The 17,086-nt window shown below is 37.8% G+C and overlaps 1 protein-coding gene across 1 annotated transcript in view; it reads left to right on the forward strand.

Annotated features, from left to right (window-relative positions):
* The window catches only part of LOC143434458 (membrane-associated guanylate kinase, WW and PDZ domain-containing protein 2-like), a 37,525-nt gene that overhangs the window by 5,754 nt on the left and 14,685 nt on the right, over nt 1-17,086 (forward strand). Inside the window, exon 3 of the mRNA XM_076913182.1 lies at nt 15,997-16,207. Within this exon, the coding sequence (XP_076769297.1) occupies nt 15,997-16,207 (211 nt within the window). The remainder of the gene's footprint in view (nt 1-15,996; nt 16,208-17,086) is intronic.

The raw sequence follows: 17,086 nt of genomic DNA on the forward strand, positions 1-17,086 counted from the left end.
CATACACAGACATTCACACATACACACAAGCATACATGTGTGCACGTGCACCCCAAAATGGCTACAGTTCAGTCCTCTATTATCTCATATTTTGAAGAATTCATAATCCTTCATTTAAGATCAGAACTATTTCTGAATCATTCAGACATCAAATCCCATTAGCTAGTTATTAGTAATCAATGGGCATAGGAAATCTCCTGAGAGATTAGAAATAATAATGTCATCACTGTCTGGACCCCTGGAGCACTGAGAGCAGCAAGGAGGAATTTTTTTTTGTTGCTTTTTATTTTTGTCGGTTAGGATTTTGTTCTACATGCATATTTTCTCACATCAAAAAAGCAACCTTATACTGGCAAACAAGTAAATATTCACGATTTATGCAATCAACAAACATTGTAGTTCACATAATTCTTCTTCATATTTAGGAGCTTTGAAAAGTTGAACAATGATCTGTAACCCTGAGTTCTTTTCTTCACCTAGTTACATAGAAACCAGGAGACCTTTACATGATTACTTCATATCTGAATAGTTTCCTCCACATTTCCCTACATGTGACCATAATAGAAGATCAGGTACAAAAGCTTACAAATAGCATGTTATAAATATGATAAAGCCTAAAGAAGAATATGTACTTATTAAAAAGCAATTATGGTAGTAGAAGCTGCTTATTCAACTGTCAACCCTGATGTGTCATTCTTGTGCAGTAGGATACGGTTCCAGTTCTGAGGATTCCTGCACCCAGCCCTGAAGAGAAAAAGGTCCTATCAATGCAAATAAAATTTTAGATCAATACAATGAATATATTTTCTTAATGAGAATGTTTAGATTTTCAAGAAATTCAGGACATCTTCAAACACTACAGTGTCCACTCCCATGGCCAGTTCCACAAAGGACCAGAAAGCATGGTGGGAAAAGTCAGTTCCAGGGAGACTTGTAGCAAAGAAGGCTGCAATGGTGACGAAGAAAACCAACCTTTGGTTAAAATAAAAGCTGAGGAGCTGTACCTCTGCTTCTGTTGTCTCGATTCTCAGAGGTGCTGATGTGACGGCTACTTCAGAGCTCAGCAGCTGCCTCTGGAGCCCAAGATAGATGCGGAGAACAATGGAGGCCTTAGGAAAAAATGTGTAGTCTCTCCAGACTATTATTTTCCCCTTTAATTAACTCTATCGCATATATTGACCAGACTGGGTATTGGAAGGGGCTCAGTTTGTTAAACTACTTTTAATGCTACTTTTCCATATGTCGCTTTAGACTTGCATTGTTGTTCTTAAAACTACCTAAAGAACTAAAACTTGTCCACACCTCTTGTTTCTGTAGAATTCATTTCAGATTGGGGTAGACTGACAGATTTAACAACCAACGATAGTATTCTGTGCAGTAACATTCAATGTGAACATATGCAGCCGCCACTGAGCAGCAAGGGTGTTAAAGTCGCTTTCTGTCCTAAGCATATCCTGTACTGGGCTCCTGCTCAGCTCCACACTTTAAAAGATTTAAATTTTACGAAATCATCTAACACAATTCCTAGCAATTGAGCTCTATGGCTTCTTGTGGAGGCTGTTATTCTCTGGACATTGCTAAATATAAAATAATACTTTCTAAAATCCATATTATTCTCTTTTTCATTAAACTAGAAGCATATTCCTTTTCAAAATATTCAGCATCCATGTTTACTTACAAAGTGAGTAAGAAGGGAAGAAGAAAAAAGATTGAATTTAATGAACTTTGTCATTAAATCATCATGGCAATAGAAATACAAAGCAGAGAGTATTTCTGTAGAGTGAAGGAAATTTTAGAAATGTATGTGGTTACTAGTTTCAATAAAGATAAAATCAACAGTCTTTTCTCTGGTTTAAACAAGGTTGGCACTCCCCCCCCCCCCCTTCACAGTGTGGCTTTCAAAAGCTTTACATAATGAGACTAATGTGTCATGTGTCACCGTTCTTCTTGCTATTCTTGGTTGTCAACTTGACTGCATCTGGAAATAGCTGAAACTGAATGGCTGCAGACACCTGTGAAAGATTGTTTGCTTCCTAATTAAATCATTTGAAGTGGGAAGACCTACTTCTAATCCAGATCTTTTAAGGTAGGAAGATTCACTTTAATCTGGATACCTTCTACTGGCAGCCTATATAAAGGGCATGACCTGCTTGCTCTCATTCTTGCTAGTAAGCCCCTTCCTTCACCTGCATTAGAGCCTACTTCAGGATTCTGACATATACTGAAGACCAGCTGAGACAGCCAGCCTTGTGAACTAATCAATTGCTGGACTTTTTGACCTTTTGTTGGTTGACTGTCATTGCTGGAGTACCTAGACTACCATAGCCATTCTAGTAAATCCCCTTTCTAAAGATGGATAGATAGATAGATAGATAGATAGATAGATAGATACATACATACATACATACATACATACATACATACATAGGTACATAGATAGATAGATAGATAGATAGATAGATAGATAGATACATACATACATACATACATACATAGATACATAGATACATAGATAGATAGATAGATAGATAGATAGATAGATACATAGATACATAGATACATAGATACATAGATAGATACATAGATAGATATATAGATACATAGATAGATAGATACATAGATACATAGATAGATACATAGATAGATACATAGATAGATACATAGATAGATACATAGATAGATACATAGATAGATACATAGACAGATATTCATTCTACAACTTCTATTCCTCTAGAGAATCCTGACTAATTAAGTTTTGGTACCAGAAATGGTTCTAGAGTAACAGAATTAGAAGGATGAATTTTTAAAGTATCTGGAATAGGTTTTCCAATTTTGAACATCTACAATTACTGAACCCTCTCCTAGGGACTCAAAGAGTGCTGAAAAGAGCTCATGGTGTCAAGAATTCTACAAATGTGGGGAGACAGATACACTTGGTTATCTTGACTTTCCAACTGGGAGAGGATACAGATTTCATGTCTCTGTATATCAACATTTTTTAACAATTTGTGGCAAAATAAGGAAAACAATGCTGCTGGCCAGTTACTTTTAGCATCTCTGGATAAACTGACAAAGAAAAAGAGCGAGCACTGTGATAAAAAATTAACCAACTTGTAGCTTCTCAGATTACAATGGGCCCAGTGATGAAACTGACAGGCTTCAGATGTATGTGAACAGTCTAAAGGATTCTAAGTGTGTCCTGGAAGAGAGTATCCTCTCCAGCAGCCACAGAGCTCAAGTTGTGCAAAAATCAAACTGAAGCCTTCATTATAGGGTTGGCTGAATTACAGGGGAAACGGAAGTCCCAGACTTGGAGAGTGTCCAGGTTTAAAGTAAGGGCATTAGTTGCTATAGAATGGGATCATGTGACAGGATGAGCAAGTGTGGGAGGATGCTATTGAAGCTGAGAACTTTGAACTCTCAGATTCTCAGACAGTCTCTACCCTCGGCAGAACTGTACTTCTACCCAGACACCCTTAACATTGCCTTTTCCACCTTCGAGGAAATTAATCCTTCATTGTCTACTAAACCAGCAAAGACTTTCTCTGAAGACGCCAGGCAAGATAATACTAATATCCCTCGGGGCCTACCAATAGGTGCCTCTAGAACGATAACAAGACTCTAGGCAGATTAGACTCCTAAGTGGGTAATAGAAAGTGTAATATATAAGGAAATGGGCTGCACTGCTAAAGAGCTTAATGAGTTGGCTAATCCATTCAAGCAGAGGTCTGGGGAAAATGTGTGGGAATGGATTTTAAGGGTATGGGGTAACAATGAAGGAAGGAAATAAAACTAGATCAGGATGAGTTTATTGATAAGGGCTCATTGAGTGGTTATTCTAGGTTTAATATAAAAATTCACAAAATTTAAAAAGGTGTCAAAAGTTTGTTTGAATGGTTAGACGAAGTATTTGCCAAAAATAGGCTTACTATAAAGGAATTGAAGATGAGTGATAACCCCTGGCTTAGTGTTGAGGAAGGAATTTTAAGGCTCAAGTAAAGTGCAGTGCTAGAGTGGCTACAGTGTGCAAGCCTAATCTTCCACAACGGGAAGGCTCAGTAGCCATGCCCTTCACTGATTCTATAAAACACAAAATGGCCGCTCTTTCTCTTGTTCTAAACACTGCTGCTCAGTTGGATGAATTAAATGCCATGGGTTTAATAGGACCCCAAGATAGCAGGGGCCAGGTAACAGAACTGAATTACCAAAGGCAAATTGATTGTGGTTACCTTGATGGGCAGCATAGACAAAACAGTGTCCATAATGGCCTGACCCATCATGGTCAGAACAGGCAAATGAATTTCATGGTGGCATGACTCATGAACTTTCAGTGTTGGCTAGTCAGTCATAGTGTTTCCAGGAATGAAATAGCTAAGAACCCAACTGTAAAAGTAACTTTTATTCACCTGATATAATTATTGTCTCAAAGGCTTACTGCCTCTGTCTACAAACTTAGGCCTAGTCCTGGAAGCTTCTGCCTCTATATAATCTAATCTAGGCCTAGAATGGTTTTAGCCTCTGAGACTTGCTGCTGAGTAATGTCACCCCTTCCGACTTCTTTCTGAGCTCTGCCTGGCAGGTTCAACTCAGGTGTCCTGGCTCAAAGTTCTCTCACAGCAGATTTATTCAATCACTTTTCTTTCAGGCCTCTGAGTGGCTCTGCTAATCCTTAAACTAAGTCTAACCTTCTGGATCCTCATTCTCTTGCTCATTCTGTCTTTACCAGTGTCTAGCTTGTTCTCTCTTCAATTCGTCTCTGTAAAACTGCCTCCTTCTCCCTCTCTGTGCTGCTCCCTCTCAACTCTACTGTAGTCTCCACTATCTCTGCTGTTTTCCTGTACTGTACACTCTTCTTTCTGTATTGTCTATCTCTCCCTTAAGTAGCTTCCCTTTCCTCTCTTCTCATGAGATTTGGACATATCTTATTTTGTCAAATCTTTCTCGGATTCGTTACTTTGTCTGCCACTCAATTATACACTTTCAAACATGAGTGCTTCCTTCTATAGACTAACTTTACCTTCTTTGTTCAGATTAAAGGTGAGTACTAAAGGGGTGTCTGTATTCCAGCCAGAAGGATTAAAGGTGTGTGCTAATGGTTGAGCCACACCCTAACTAGAAACATTCAAATATCTCAATATCTCATAACACCCTGCTGTACTTTTGTTTGCGCTGTATAAGCAAAAAAAAAAAAAAAAAAAAAAAATCAAACAAATGAAAAGGGGCTGCATTGTATCATGCAGGCCAAGAGCTCTCTCTCAACAGGAAAATAGGCAACTACAATAGTAGCTTTGCTCCAAAATTTCTCTCTTCTGAGATCCACCTATAGGGTCTGACCAACGGTTCCTAACAGCATTCCTATCTGCTAGTGACACCTATAGCAGCCTGTGTAAGCAGCTCATACAAAAGGGATTCTCAGCTGGTGATCATCTTTGAAGACGTGAGCCTAGTTTACAGAACCAGAAGCCCTCAAATGAAGGGACAGTTAGGTTCTCCTGAGAAAGGATGTTGATAAAATATCCAACAGGTTTACTGTTAGTTTTTTCCAGTCCTTCCCCAAGCAGGACCTATGGCTTTTTATTATGGTAATAGCACACTGGGGGGTGAGGGTGGGGAGAGAAAACAATCATACTCTTTGAGGTCTGTTGGATACTGGTTCTGAATTGATCCTGATTCCAGTAGACCCTAAGAATCATTATGGACCTCTAGCTAAAGTAAGGTTTTATGGAACTCAGGTGGTTAAAGGGGTTTTAGCTGAAGTCTGACTCACAGTAGTTCCAGTGGGTCCCAAAAATCATCCTGTGATTATTTTCTCATCCTCTGAATATATATATATATATATATATATATATATATATGGCATAGATATACTTAGAATTTGGCAGAATTCTCACATTGGTTCTCTGACCTATGGGATGAGGATTACAGTTGGAAAGACTAAATGGAAGTCTTTGCCAGGAAAAACAGTGAATTAAAAAAAAAGTTGTATCCTTGGAGAAATAGCAGAAATTAGTATCACTCTCACAGACTTGAAAGATGCAGGGATAGTGGTTCCTACAACCTCTCCCTTTTACTTTCCTATCTGGCCAGTCGTGGAGAATGACAGTTGACTATTGAAAATTCTGTCAAGAAGTGACTCCAATTGCATCTGCTGTACCAGATGTAATGTCCTTATTTGAGAAAACTGACATGTCTCCTGGTAAATAGTATGCAGCTACTGACCTAGCACATGTCCCTTTTTAAGTACCTGTCCATAAAGACCACCCAAAGCAATTTGCTTTTACTTGATAAGGCCAGCAATATACCCTTACAGATTTCCTTAAGATTATATTAACTCTCCAATCCTGTACCATAACTTATATTGAAGGGATTTTGATCATCCATCTCTTCCACAACATATCTATTTGGTTTGCTGATTGCCTCAGATGCGCTAAAAGTAGCAGCTGCTGTGCCAGGAAAAGTTAATGAACCCCAAAAGACCACCAAGGAGCCGATTCCAATGCAATCATATTAGGGTCACTCATCATGAGCTGGGTATTATCTGATCTACCAATTCATAAATTAGGACATGCACAGCAGCAGTTCATGATCATATAGAAGCGTTATATAGGTAATTGGGCAAAGTGGGTCCTGAAGAAACAAATAAGTTACATGAAGATGTTGCCTAAATGTCATAGTTTGTAGTCCTATTACAATGCTGTGTACGGCCGAGCATGCACCTATAAATCACACAGGGTGTGCTCTAGGATTGGTTAACTCAGGAAAAGAAGACTAGGGCCTGATTTGCTGTTAGTTTTACATGTTATGCAGGCATTACCCAGAAGTGGACAACTGCAGCATTATAATACCTTTCTGGAACAACCCTGAAGGGAAATCTTTACATTGGGCAGAACTTTGGGAAGTACACATCATCAAACATTTAGTTTTGCAGGATATTTGGCCGTATGACTGATTGTTTACCAGTTCATGGCTATATCCAGTCAATTGGCTGAACAGTCGGGGACTTGAAAAGGACATGATTAGAAAAACATCTTGGTGAGAGAAACATCTTGTGACGAAGTATATGAATAGAACTCTCCAAATTGGTGAAGCATGTAAAGACACTTGTGTTCCATGTAAATGCTCATCGAAAGGTGACTTCAAGGGAGAAGGAGTTAAATAATCAACAAGATAGGATGTTCCATTCTATAGACAAGTCAGCCCTTTCCCTCAGCCATTCCTGTGATTGAGAATGGCCATGAACAAAGTGCCCATGATGGCAAGATGAAGGTTAAACATAGGATCAACAACAGGGACTTCCACTCACCAAGACTGACCTAGATACAGCTGATGCTGAGTGTCATATCTGTCAATAGCAGAAACCAACACTGAACTTGATATGGCACCTTTCCCTGGATTGACCAGCCAGCCACTTAGTGGCAGCCATCTGGTGGCAGGCTGACTACATTAGACCACTTCCTCTATGGAAAGAACAACTTTTCATCCTTACTAGAGTAGAAACTTCAGGAGTAAGTCACTCCCCCAGAAGAAGACCCAAAGCCTACTGAGATGTTTGCTGATTATGGAGGAAATACAGAATGGGTAGTTTAAAAAATAATTATAAATACCAGCTAAGACTATATGACCAGTTGCAGAAATGGGGATTAGAATGAACATGAGTGTTTCTGTTGTATTTTGTTAATGTATTTAAACAAATATTTGTGAGTTTACTCATGTTTTTATCATGTAATATAACATAAATAAGAGAGTATCAATGGTTATTATATTTAAAATTGAGATACTAAAAGGATGTCTCCAAGGGTTATGGAAACCTATTCTAAATTTGTAGTACACTTGTGTTTATGCAAAGAATAGTTATATCATGTTAGGTGTAATTATGACCTAGTTAAATATATAATGCATTTTTCAATTGTACATGGGATAGTTAAATGATGTCAGGTGTAATTATGACTTAGTTGTTCTCATTTTGAAATTAAGCATGTCATAAGCATATACAAGTTTGTGTCACGATGGCAAAGGGTGGACATGTTGTGGGTATTATTGGCTGTCAACTTGAACACATCTAAAATTATCTAAAACTCAAATGGCTGGACACAGTATTTTTTTTCTTAATTAAATACTTTGAAGTGGGAAGAGCCACTTCAACCCAGATTTTTAAGGCAGGAAGATATACCTTTAATTCAGATCTTTTAGGTAAGAAGGATCCAGCCTTCATCTGGACCACACTTTCTCCTGGTAGCCTAAATAAAGAACACAGGAAAAGAAATTTACTCTTCCTTTGCCTGCTTGCTTTCACTTTTGCTAATAAGTATATTCTTCACAGGCATGATAGCCTACTTCTTCAGGATCCCAGTGTATCCTGAAGACCAAAGGAGGCATACAGCTTTGTAAACTGAGCAACTCAAGATTCTTGAATCTCCCTTGCGTAAATAGTCTTTGTTGCATTAGCCACACCACAGCCTATAGTCGTTCTAATAAATCCCCTTTGTATGTAGGTAGATTCATTCTATAACTTCTGTTCCTCTAGAGAAAGAAACCCAGATATGATACATCATGTTAAGTTAAAAGACAAATGACACATAGAATTTATACTCTACTTTTTAAACTTTGTTTCTAGTTATTTTTTAATGGTCTGAATAAGATTATTAAGAACCACTGAATTTGGTCTAAGTTTTGGTTATACCGAGATATCAGTAGAACAAAATCCATCTACATAAATGTCTGCTAAGTATATTTGTATAATATCATCACCTCGGAATGAACTAGAGTAATAAAATTTATACTGAATACAAAAAAAAATGGCATACATTTCACTCCCAGCTAAGTGGCTTTTGTCTTTATTCTCCATTCAGATCTTTGAACTCTTCTGAATTATCGTATGGAAAAATGAAGTCATATTTCCTATGTCTAATCTGAGGTGAAAGGAGTTAACTTTATTAGTAAATGTCTACTTTATGCCTTGTTGCTTCTAAGAAGGTTCAGGGAATTTAACAGTGTCAGTTTCCAGAGGATTTTTTCACTGTATTACTACTCTTTAAAGAGAGGCCATTCCTTCTTTGTTGAAATATTGTTTCATTGCTAATGGAAAAACACTCTCACTCAGTTTGCAGGATGTCAGTGTGACATTAATATGTCACAAGAAATAGGCAAAGACACCTATGCTAGATGAAGTCTGCTCACCTCAACAACAAACATTTCCAGGAAAAATTACACTTTATACATTCAGAAGTAGTGATCTTTTTATTTAAAACTAAAACCATATGAAGAAATTCATCAGATCATTTCTCCTGGACTTCATATAAATATAAATGGTTCTATATTGATATAGCACTAAATGCACATAAGCTATGAGCCTCCTCCTTACTCGGGATGCAGGCAGTTTAGGGTTTCTCTAGCAAGAGCCTAAAATGTGTGCAGAGGCATGCTTGCAGACAGGTTCTTCCAAACTCCAGATGGCTGGAATGTTTGGGAGAATCATATCGTTGGTTGGCACGTAAGATCTAATCTTTCCTCTTCTTTTAGCAGTCAAAGTGTTTATGATCTTAATGGTTCATTTCCGAGCCATTACCAATGTAGCATGAAAGTGTAAAGTGCAGGTTCCCAGATAGTTGGAGGACGAACTCTTTAATGAACCGTTTTATGAATTGAATTGTGTCACCTGCCATTTCATAATGAGAGTTTATTTAGAAATAGGGCTACCATAGCTATAACTGAGTTCACACTGGATAGCATGTACCGCTGATCCCACATGTCTGCTAGGAAGACTGACCTCATATGCCACAAAGCCAAAAAACAGGCAGAAGCAAGGCAGAGCCAGAAACAGCTTCCTTGCAAGTGCTGAGATGGCCCTGAAAACACTTTGATATAAATTTCTAGTTTCCCGAATCATCAAGCAATAAATACCTACTTTAAGCCAAATTTTGCATGTTTGTGTGTGTGTGTGTGTGTGTGTGTTATGATTTGACAACCCTATCAAAACATTTTATATGATTAGCACTACAGTTCCTTTGACTCCATATTACTTAGCTTACTCCCCTGGCCTTTATTAGACCTTCAATAAATGCCTATAAAAGTAATTAATTAATTAATTATGCCTATAAAAGTAATTAATTAATTAATTACTGCCAGTTTCTCTCTGGCTGACCTTTTACATGGATCTCCTCTGAGAGTTGTGTTGGATATTCTTGCTTCAACTTTTCTATGCTATCTCCCTGGAAAATTCTGCCCAAGTCTTACTATTGGATGTCATTTAACAGATCATCACAGTAGTCTGTGTGGAGATGTTTCTCCATCTCCCTGACCCTTCCATGGCTAGGAAGATACTGCATTCAACTGCACTAGTTCTTTGACTCATTCTACCCAATAGAAGTGGAATGACAGGCCCACAGACTTTATTTAGAATATCAATTTGGCTTATTTAGCCCATGGTCTCCCCTTTCCTCTCTCAGAAGCATCTAGCCTTTCATATTGCAACATGATGTTGTCATATGCAAATGTGTTGAGCCCCATTTATAGGAACCTCAATGAATCATGCTGCAGGCGGCAGGTTGGATACACCTGCGAGTCTAAATATGCTATTTTGCACCTCTGGAAATAGGTTCTGTCCCTAATAGGAAGGTTTCCTCTGGTTTAGTGCTGCCAATAGATAAATTAGCCTGCTTCTGGGATCAGCAGAAACTCCAGATTCTCACTGTGAAATGTATCTTTATGTTAGCCTTTATGAATAACAAATGTGCAGGTTATGATTCTCCATTCATCTCGTTCATTTTTTTTTTCATCTTATTTTGTTCAGATAGAGGAGGCAGGTGCTACTTACTGCTTCTCTCTCAACCTGAAACGCTTGATCAAAACGACTTTTTCTCCTCTCCATTAAACTCTTGTCAGGTATTTTGCACACTCTAGGAATTTAATTCATGTTTGCTAATGTGGTAATTGACTTAAGATAAAGAAATTAGTATATGCAAGGGAGTCAAACTGGGAAACCTCATTGTGTCATCTCTGGCACATGATAAATAACACTTAACCACATCATTAAAGACCACAGTTTCCTTTGCAAGAAATATTACCTATTTCTTTTGTGGAATAATGGTATAATGCAATTACAGCACCAAATTTATTTTTTATAGCAAATGTTTTGAAAATTATCCTATTCATTTATTCAGTGTATGAGTTCTTTATTTGTTTGTGTTTGTTTGTTTTGGGGCTGGGACTTTCCATCTATTGGAAAGTTCCTTATTGAGACAGGGCATCTCTGTGTAGCCTGGTGTGTGTGTGTGTGTGTGTGTGTGTGTGTGTGTGTGTGTGTGTGTGTTTATATCTACATGCCACAATATGCACTTGTGGAGGTCAAAAAACAACATTCAAGAAGGTTCTTTCCTTTCACCATATGGAATCCTGGGATTAAATTCTTATCTTTACACTTGGTGGAAAACTCCAGCTCACTGAGCTATCTCGACAGTTTCATCTTTTGCATATTCTGTTTGCTTTCTTTGATTCTTAAGAAACTGGCTTCTTTACCCATCAGTTAAATGTGGTATCCTATGAATACCACTTTAACTGTAAGCCAGTATCACCAAAGATTGCAACATTGTTAATGTATTGCCTTTTGGGGTCCTTTTTATCCTGGACTCTTCAGAAACTTTGACCATCCTTCCTTCTTTCCTCTTTCCATGCTGTGTCAAGGTCTGATGAGTCCCCACTGAGTCCAGGCTGCTGTCTGAGCTCCTCCTGCTGGCTTCCTCTTTCTGTGACTGCTAAATGTTGGTGTAGCTGAGATCTCTACAGGAAAGAGGCTTGTATCCACTTTCCTTTGATCATATAAGTTTTATGTCAGTTCACCTCATCGCCATGCCAAATGTCTTTTGTCTGAGACATAAAAACATCTTACCACTGGTATATAGACTTACTTTTCCTGCTCTCTTCAAGTATTCAGGCTAGTTTTGTAGAAAATGAACCATCTAATATTTTGTCATGCTCTCAATTAAGATTTATTGCTTTAACTGTTAGGATACAGTCCCAATCGTGAGGTCTTTTGAAAAAGTCTGTGCTTAATTGGGCCTTGATTTATCTGTTTCTCCCTTCATCCTGAAAGGTACCTCAGATGTTACAGCACATTGAAAAAGGAGTGTTACTTGAATCTTAACATGAGAATAATGAATGGACCGGCACAGATCTCACCTTTACTTTCAGAGCTCTTGGTGCATTGATAGAATGGGAAGACTATAATGACTGTTTGGCTTCCAGCAAAGCAGGGGTTGCACCTTTTTTTTGTTCTCTCTTGCTCATTGCCTGGCAACAATGGAGTACTCAAAGCATCATACATGAGTACCAGACAAGTGGAGAAGTTCAGATCCTGGTGCTGCATTACAGCTTTTCTGTGCAGCAGGATATTCTGGATACTCTGTAGTCACAGGACAACACAGCCCATGTCTTGGTGGTTACATGTTGTAACAAGCTGCTGCCAATAGAATGTAAAGACAACAGCAGTACATTCTCATATGGCCATCTCTGTGTCTGTATGAAAGAGTTTGAATCCATAAGAATTACTAAGAGACTATATCGCAAAAGACTGTATTGTTTTCCTTGTTTCTGCTTTTCAAGCCAGACCAGTAAATATTACTGTTCTTAGGTTTCCTAATTTTGAATAAATAATTTACTTCTACTCTCCTATAAGAAAAAAAGTGACCTAAACAGTTTTTGACCAAACAGTATTTGGAGACAAAGACTCCATTCTACATTCCTAATTTATTAAGTGATCTTTATTAATTTGTAAATTCCTAAAAATAATTTATCCAGTGAATGCAAATTTATGTAAAGAAAAATTCTCCTATCACCACCCCATTCACAAGGTTGACAGGCAGTTTCATATTTTTCCCAATTATGGAGCTATGCACAATCATATACATATATATATGCATATATATGCACACACATATATATATGTGTGTATATGTGTGTGCATACATGTATATATGCATATATATGCACATACATATATATGTGTGTATATGTGTGTGCATATATATATACATGTATATATGTATATATATACATGTGTATATATATATATATATATATATATTTACTAATTTTTATCCCCTGAAATTCAGTCTTCAAATCACAATTATAAGTACTTTTCCAGGTCATAGGTCTATAGATGTAATTTTATTGTTTTTAAATTACATCTTTTTCCATGATGCTGATAACAGTGTACTGGAGCATATTCTGATTTAAAGGTCTTAATGCCACTTCCATGGCTTTGTTACTATAAACAACAGTGCAGTAAATATATAACAGCACCTATTCACTGATGCCTTTATTTCTAGAAGAGATAGTCTCAAAGTAGGATATCAAGGCTCATGTACATTTTGTTTTGTTTTGGGTTTTGGGGGCTTTATTTTTTAGTTTTTTTCATCTTCATTGTTGTTGTTGGTGGTGGTGGTGTGTGTGTGTGTGTGTGTGTTACCACCCTTATACACCAGTTATTATGTTTCTTTACCTTTGAACTTCAGAACTACCATCCTTCCAGCTGAAGGCCACACTCTCTCCTTGTAGAAATGTCAGTGGTATCTTCCTTTTCCTTTTACTCTCGGGTATTTTCTTGTTCTACATAATACTTACACTCCTGCTCTCAAAACGTACACCCATGTTCTACTCTTAATGGGTAAGACACTACATTGGGAGAGCAAAAGCATAAGTATCTCAGAAAACAGACATTCGGAAATAATACAAAAGTAACCCTATTAAGTTTATCTCTTTACCAAAATTTTGTGCAACAGTGCCATCCCAAGGAAACCCAGCCCTCAATTATCACCCACTCTCTGCTTCACCTCCTGAAGGAGACCTTTAGTATATCTTCATTCCCACCTTTACTTTGAAAACCTGAACTTTACAATACAGGAGCAAAATCCTTGCTTCAGCAGATTTTTTTTCATGTATTTTTCTTTTTTTTAAAGAACATTAATAAACATCAATGCCTTTAATAAACATTTCAAATTTCCCAAAATGTAGTAAATTCATTTTGCATTTAACTGTATTGTATTGGATTTAGGTTTTCTTGTTTTCTCAATTTGTCTTTCTCCCTGTATTTTGAGATTAACATTCTGATCAGTTACCAAGATACAGATAGAATAATTCTTCAAACAGTGTCTGTAGATAAGACACACGTGGCTCCTCTGCATTCAGAAGTTTGCTTGCTTAAGCGATACTTAGTTTGTCTGAATATATAGGATTCTTGGTAGGTGAATTTCTTGGGTAACTGTCTTTATTGATTCTCTCAGGCTAGTAAAGATGCTTTTTCAGTGTCCTTGAGCTCAGCAGTACACAGATGAAGGGTATGCTCTTGTTCTGGTTTGTTTGGTTTTGGTTTGTTTAACATGCCATCATGCTTCCTGAATGTGTAATCTGCTAATAATACTTTTTAATGTTGTGATAAGGAATTGTCAGCTAGGTATATGTGGTGATCTGTGTTTCATTAATCTGGCTTTAGATGCAGATTAAACTATACTTACTTGATTTAGGTAAATTTTCCTCTATCATTTGTTGCTAGCCTATTTTTTACTCATCTGCTGCTTTGTGTCCATGTGTGTGCATGTATGTCTGTGTGTCATACATGCATGTGGTTTGTACCTTTACATATACTCGGAGGCCAGAAATGTCAGTCAGGCACTCCACTCCAGCCCTCACTATCCTATTCACTGAAGACATGGTGTTTTACTGAACTTAGAGCTTGCTGGGTCTTTGGCTACTGTGGCCCATCACCCCAGTGATCATCCTGTCTCCTCCCACCACAGTGCTGAGAGGTAGTGTGGTCACACCCAGCTTTTTATGTGTGTAATGGGAATCCAAATATGGGGATCAGTTCCCCCCACAAATGTGCAGTAGTGTCCTTAACCCACTGAGCCACCTCCGTTTTTCTTCATTTCTTCCTTTTACAAAAATTAATGTTATTATTTTTTATGTGTATATGGGTGATGGCAGAGGACGTGTAGGTGATGGTGGAGGACAGAGGAGGAAGTAAGACCCCGCTACAACCACCCCTCACCACTAGCTAGAATTTCAGGTAGTTGTGAGCCCACTGGTATGGATGCTAGAAATGGAACCAGGATCCTCTAGAGGAGCAGCAGTCACTCTGATACCACAGAGGTTCGGCCAGCCACTGTTAATTTTTCTTATTCTAAACATTGTAATTCATGTGTAAACACATGAAGTTCTACACCTTTATTCTAAAGGATTTATCTATTTTAGTTTTTGTTCTGTTCGTTTTCCATGGCTACTGTCAAAAAGTACTAGACAAACAATGTCTAAAACATTTTAAGTGTATTACACTCTAGCTCTGAAAGTTACACGTCAGATGTGTGTTTCCACAAACCAAAGTCAGGGTGTGGTCAGGGTTGACTTCCTTCCAGCGGTCCCTCATGAAGGAATTAGTTCCTCGCCAGTTCTGTCATATAGAGGTCATCGTGCTCAAAACCAACCATACTTCAGCGCCTCTACCTTCTCTGTAGTCATGTGTTCTTGTCTTTTATGTCTGCCACTTTGAATTTTAAGGTCTTTGGTTATTTTCATAAAGCCACTTGAATAATCAAAGACAGTCTCCTGTCTCAAAGTCATTTCTTTAAAAATATCTGCAAGTTATCCTTTTCCCATACAAGATAAATATCCCGGTGATCTAGGCATTGGGACATGAACATCTTTAGGCTACCTATATTTTGTCTACCACACCTATGTTAGGAAAAGACCCTTTCACTTCATCCCTCCTAGTGAGTAAGCAGCCATATTTAATTAAATGGTAGACAACAGTGAAGAGTGAACAGTCCATCTAAATCAGCATACTGGTCATCTTCATAGCTTGTTTGTTGCTGTTATATCTGTTCAGAACTGTTTCCTATTAGCTTGGTAGTATTTCATGATTGGGGCAGCACATCTATACCCTCACCCCAACCCCCCACATTTACTGTGGCTGGAACAACTCACCACATAATCTTCTTCTCCTCACAGAATCCAGTGAACATGAAGACAAAAGTGCAGGTGCCTCAGGGGAGACACCTTCCCAGCCTTACCCTGCACCAGTGTACAGTCAGCCCGAAGAGCTCAAGGACCAGATGGATGATACAAAGCCAACAAAGCCTGAGGAGAGCGAGGACTCTGACCCATTGCCTGATAACTGGGAAATGGCCTACACAGAAAAGGGTGAAGTCTACTTCATTGAGTGAGTCTCAGGAATTTCTTTGAACATTGGCCCAAAGATAATAGCAAGATATTACTGCTATTACTACAGGCAAAGAAAATATGGGAGTATTATTGTTTCTGCTAACAACTCAAAATGAAATGTTGCCTCCATAAAACTAAGGATTGTAAACAACAGCCACCTGCAGCAAAGAGTGAACGAGGCGACTCTACTCTAACACTCTTAACACTGCGATATTAGAGACAGGTCTCCATTTGCTGTCATTTTCAGATTAAAAAGACTCCAAGGCAGTGGGTGAGATTTGCTTAGATATTTATTCCCAGAAATGGCCACCATTATGCTCAATGCTTATCTCTTAGTTCCTTTTGAGTGGTGGTCTTGGGTGTACCTTACCATTCTTAAAACTTACCAAAGAAAGAAGATATTGATCATTAACTCACACTGATGCTGAATCCAATCTATCATTTTTTCTAAGCTCCTCCCCAAAATATTTATTTTTGAATACTGTCTTAGCAATACATCCAGCTTTCCAATTCTTTGTTTCTACTAGACAGATTTGAAAATCATAATTAACATAATTGTACATATTTAGCAGCATAGAATATTATAATTTCATGCATGTATGCAATGTATAATAATGTTATCAAGGTAATTAATGTTTCCATCCTCTCATATGGCATTATTTGTATATGTTGAGAACCCTTGGACTCTCCTCTCCTAGCTTTATGTAATGGAAAATTAATAGCTCTAAACTGCATATCTATTACCCCATGGTCTCATTCAGTCAAATAATTTTTTAAAAGAAACTCTAAAGCTAAAGATCTTGACCCAAAATTTAATGATTTGGGAGTCAAAATGGATATGAATAAAACAACCAAAATATTGATTGGAAATAATAAA

The sequence above is a fragment of the Arvicanthis niloticus genome, chromosome 15 (genome assembly GCF_011762505.2).
Source record: "Arvicanthis niloticus isolate mArvNil1 chromosome 15, mArvNil1.pat.X, whole genome shotgun sequence".
NCBI classification, from domain to species: Eukaryota; Metazoa; Chordata; class Mammalia; order Rodentia; family Muridae; genus Arvicanthis; species Arvicanthis niloticus.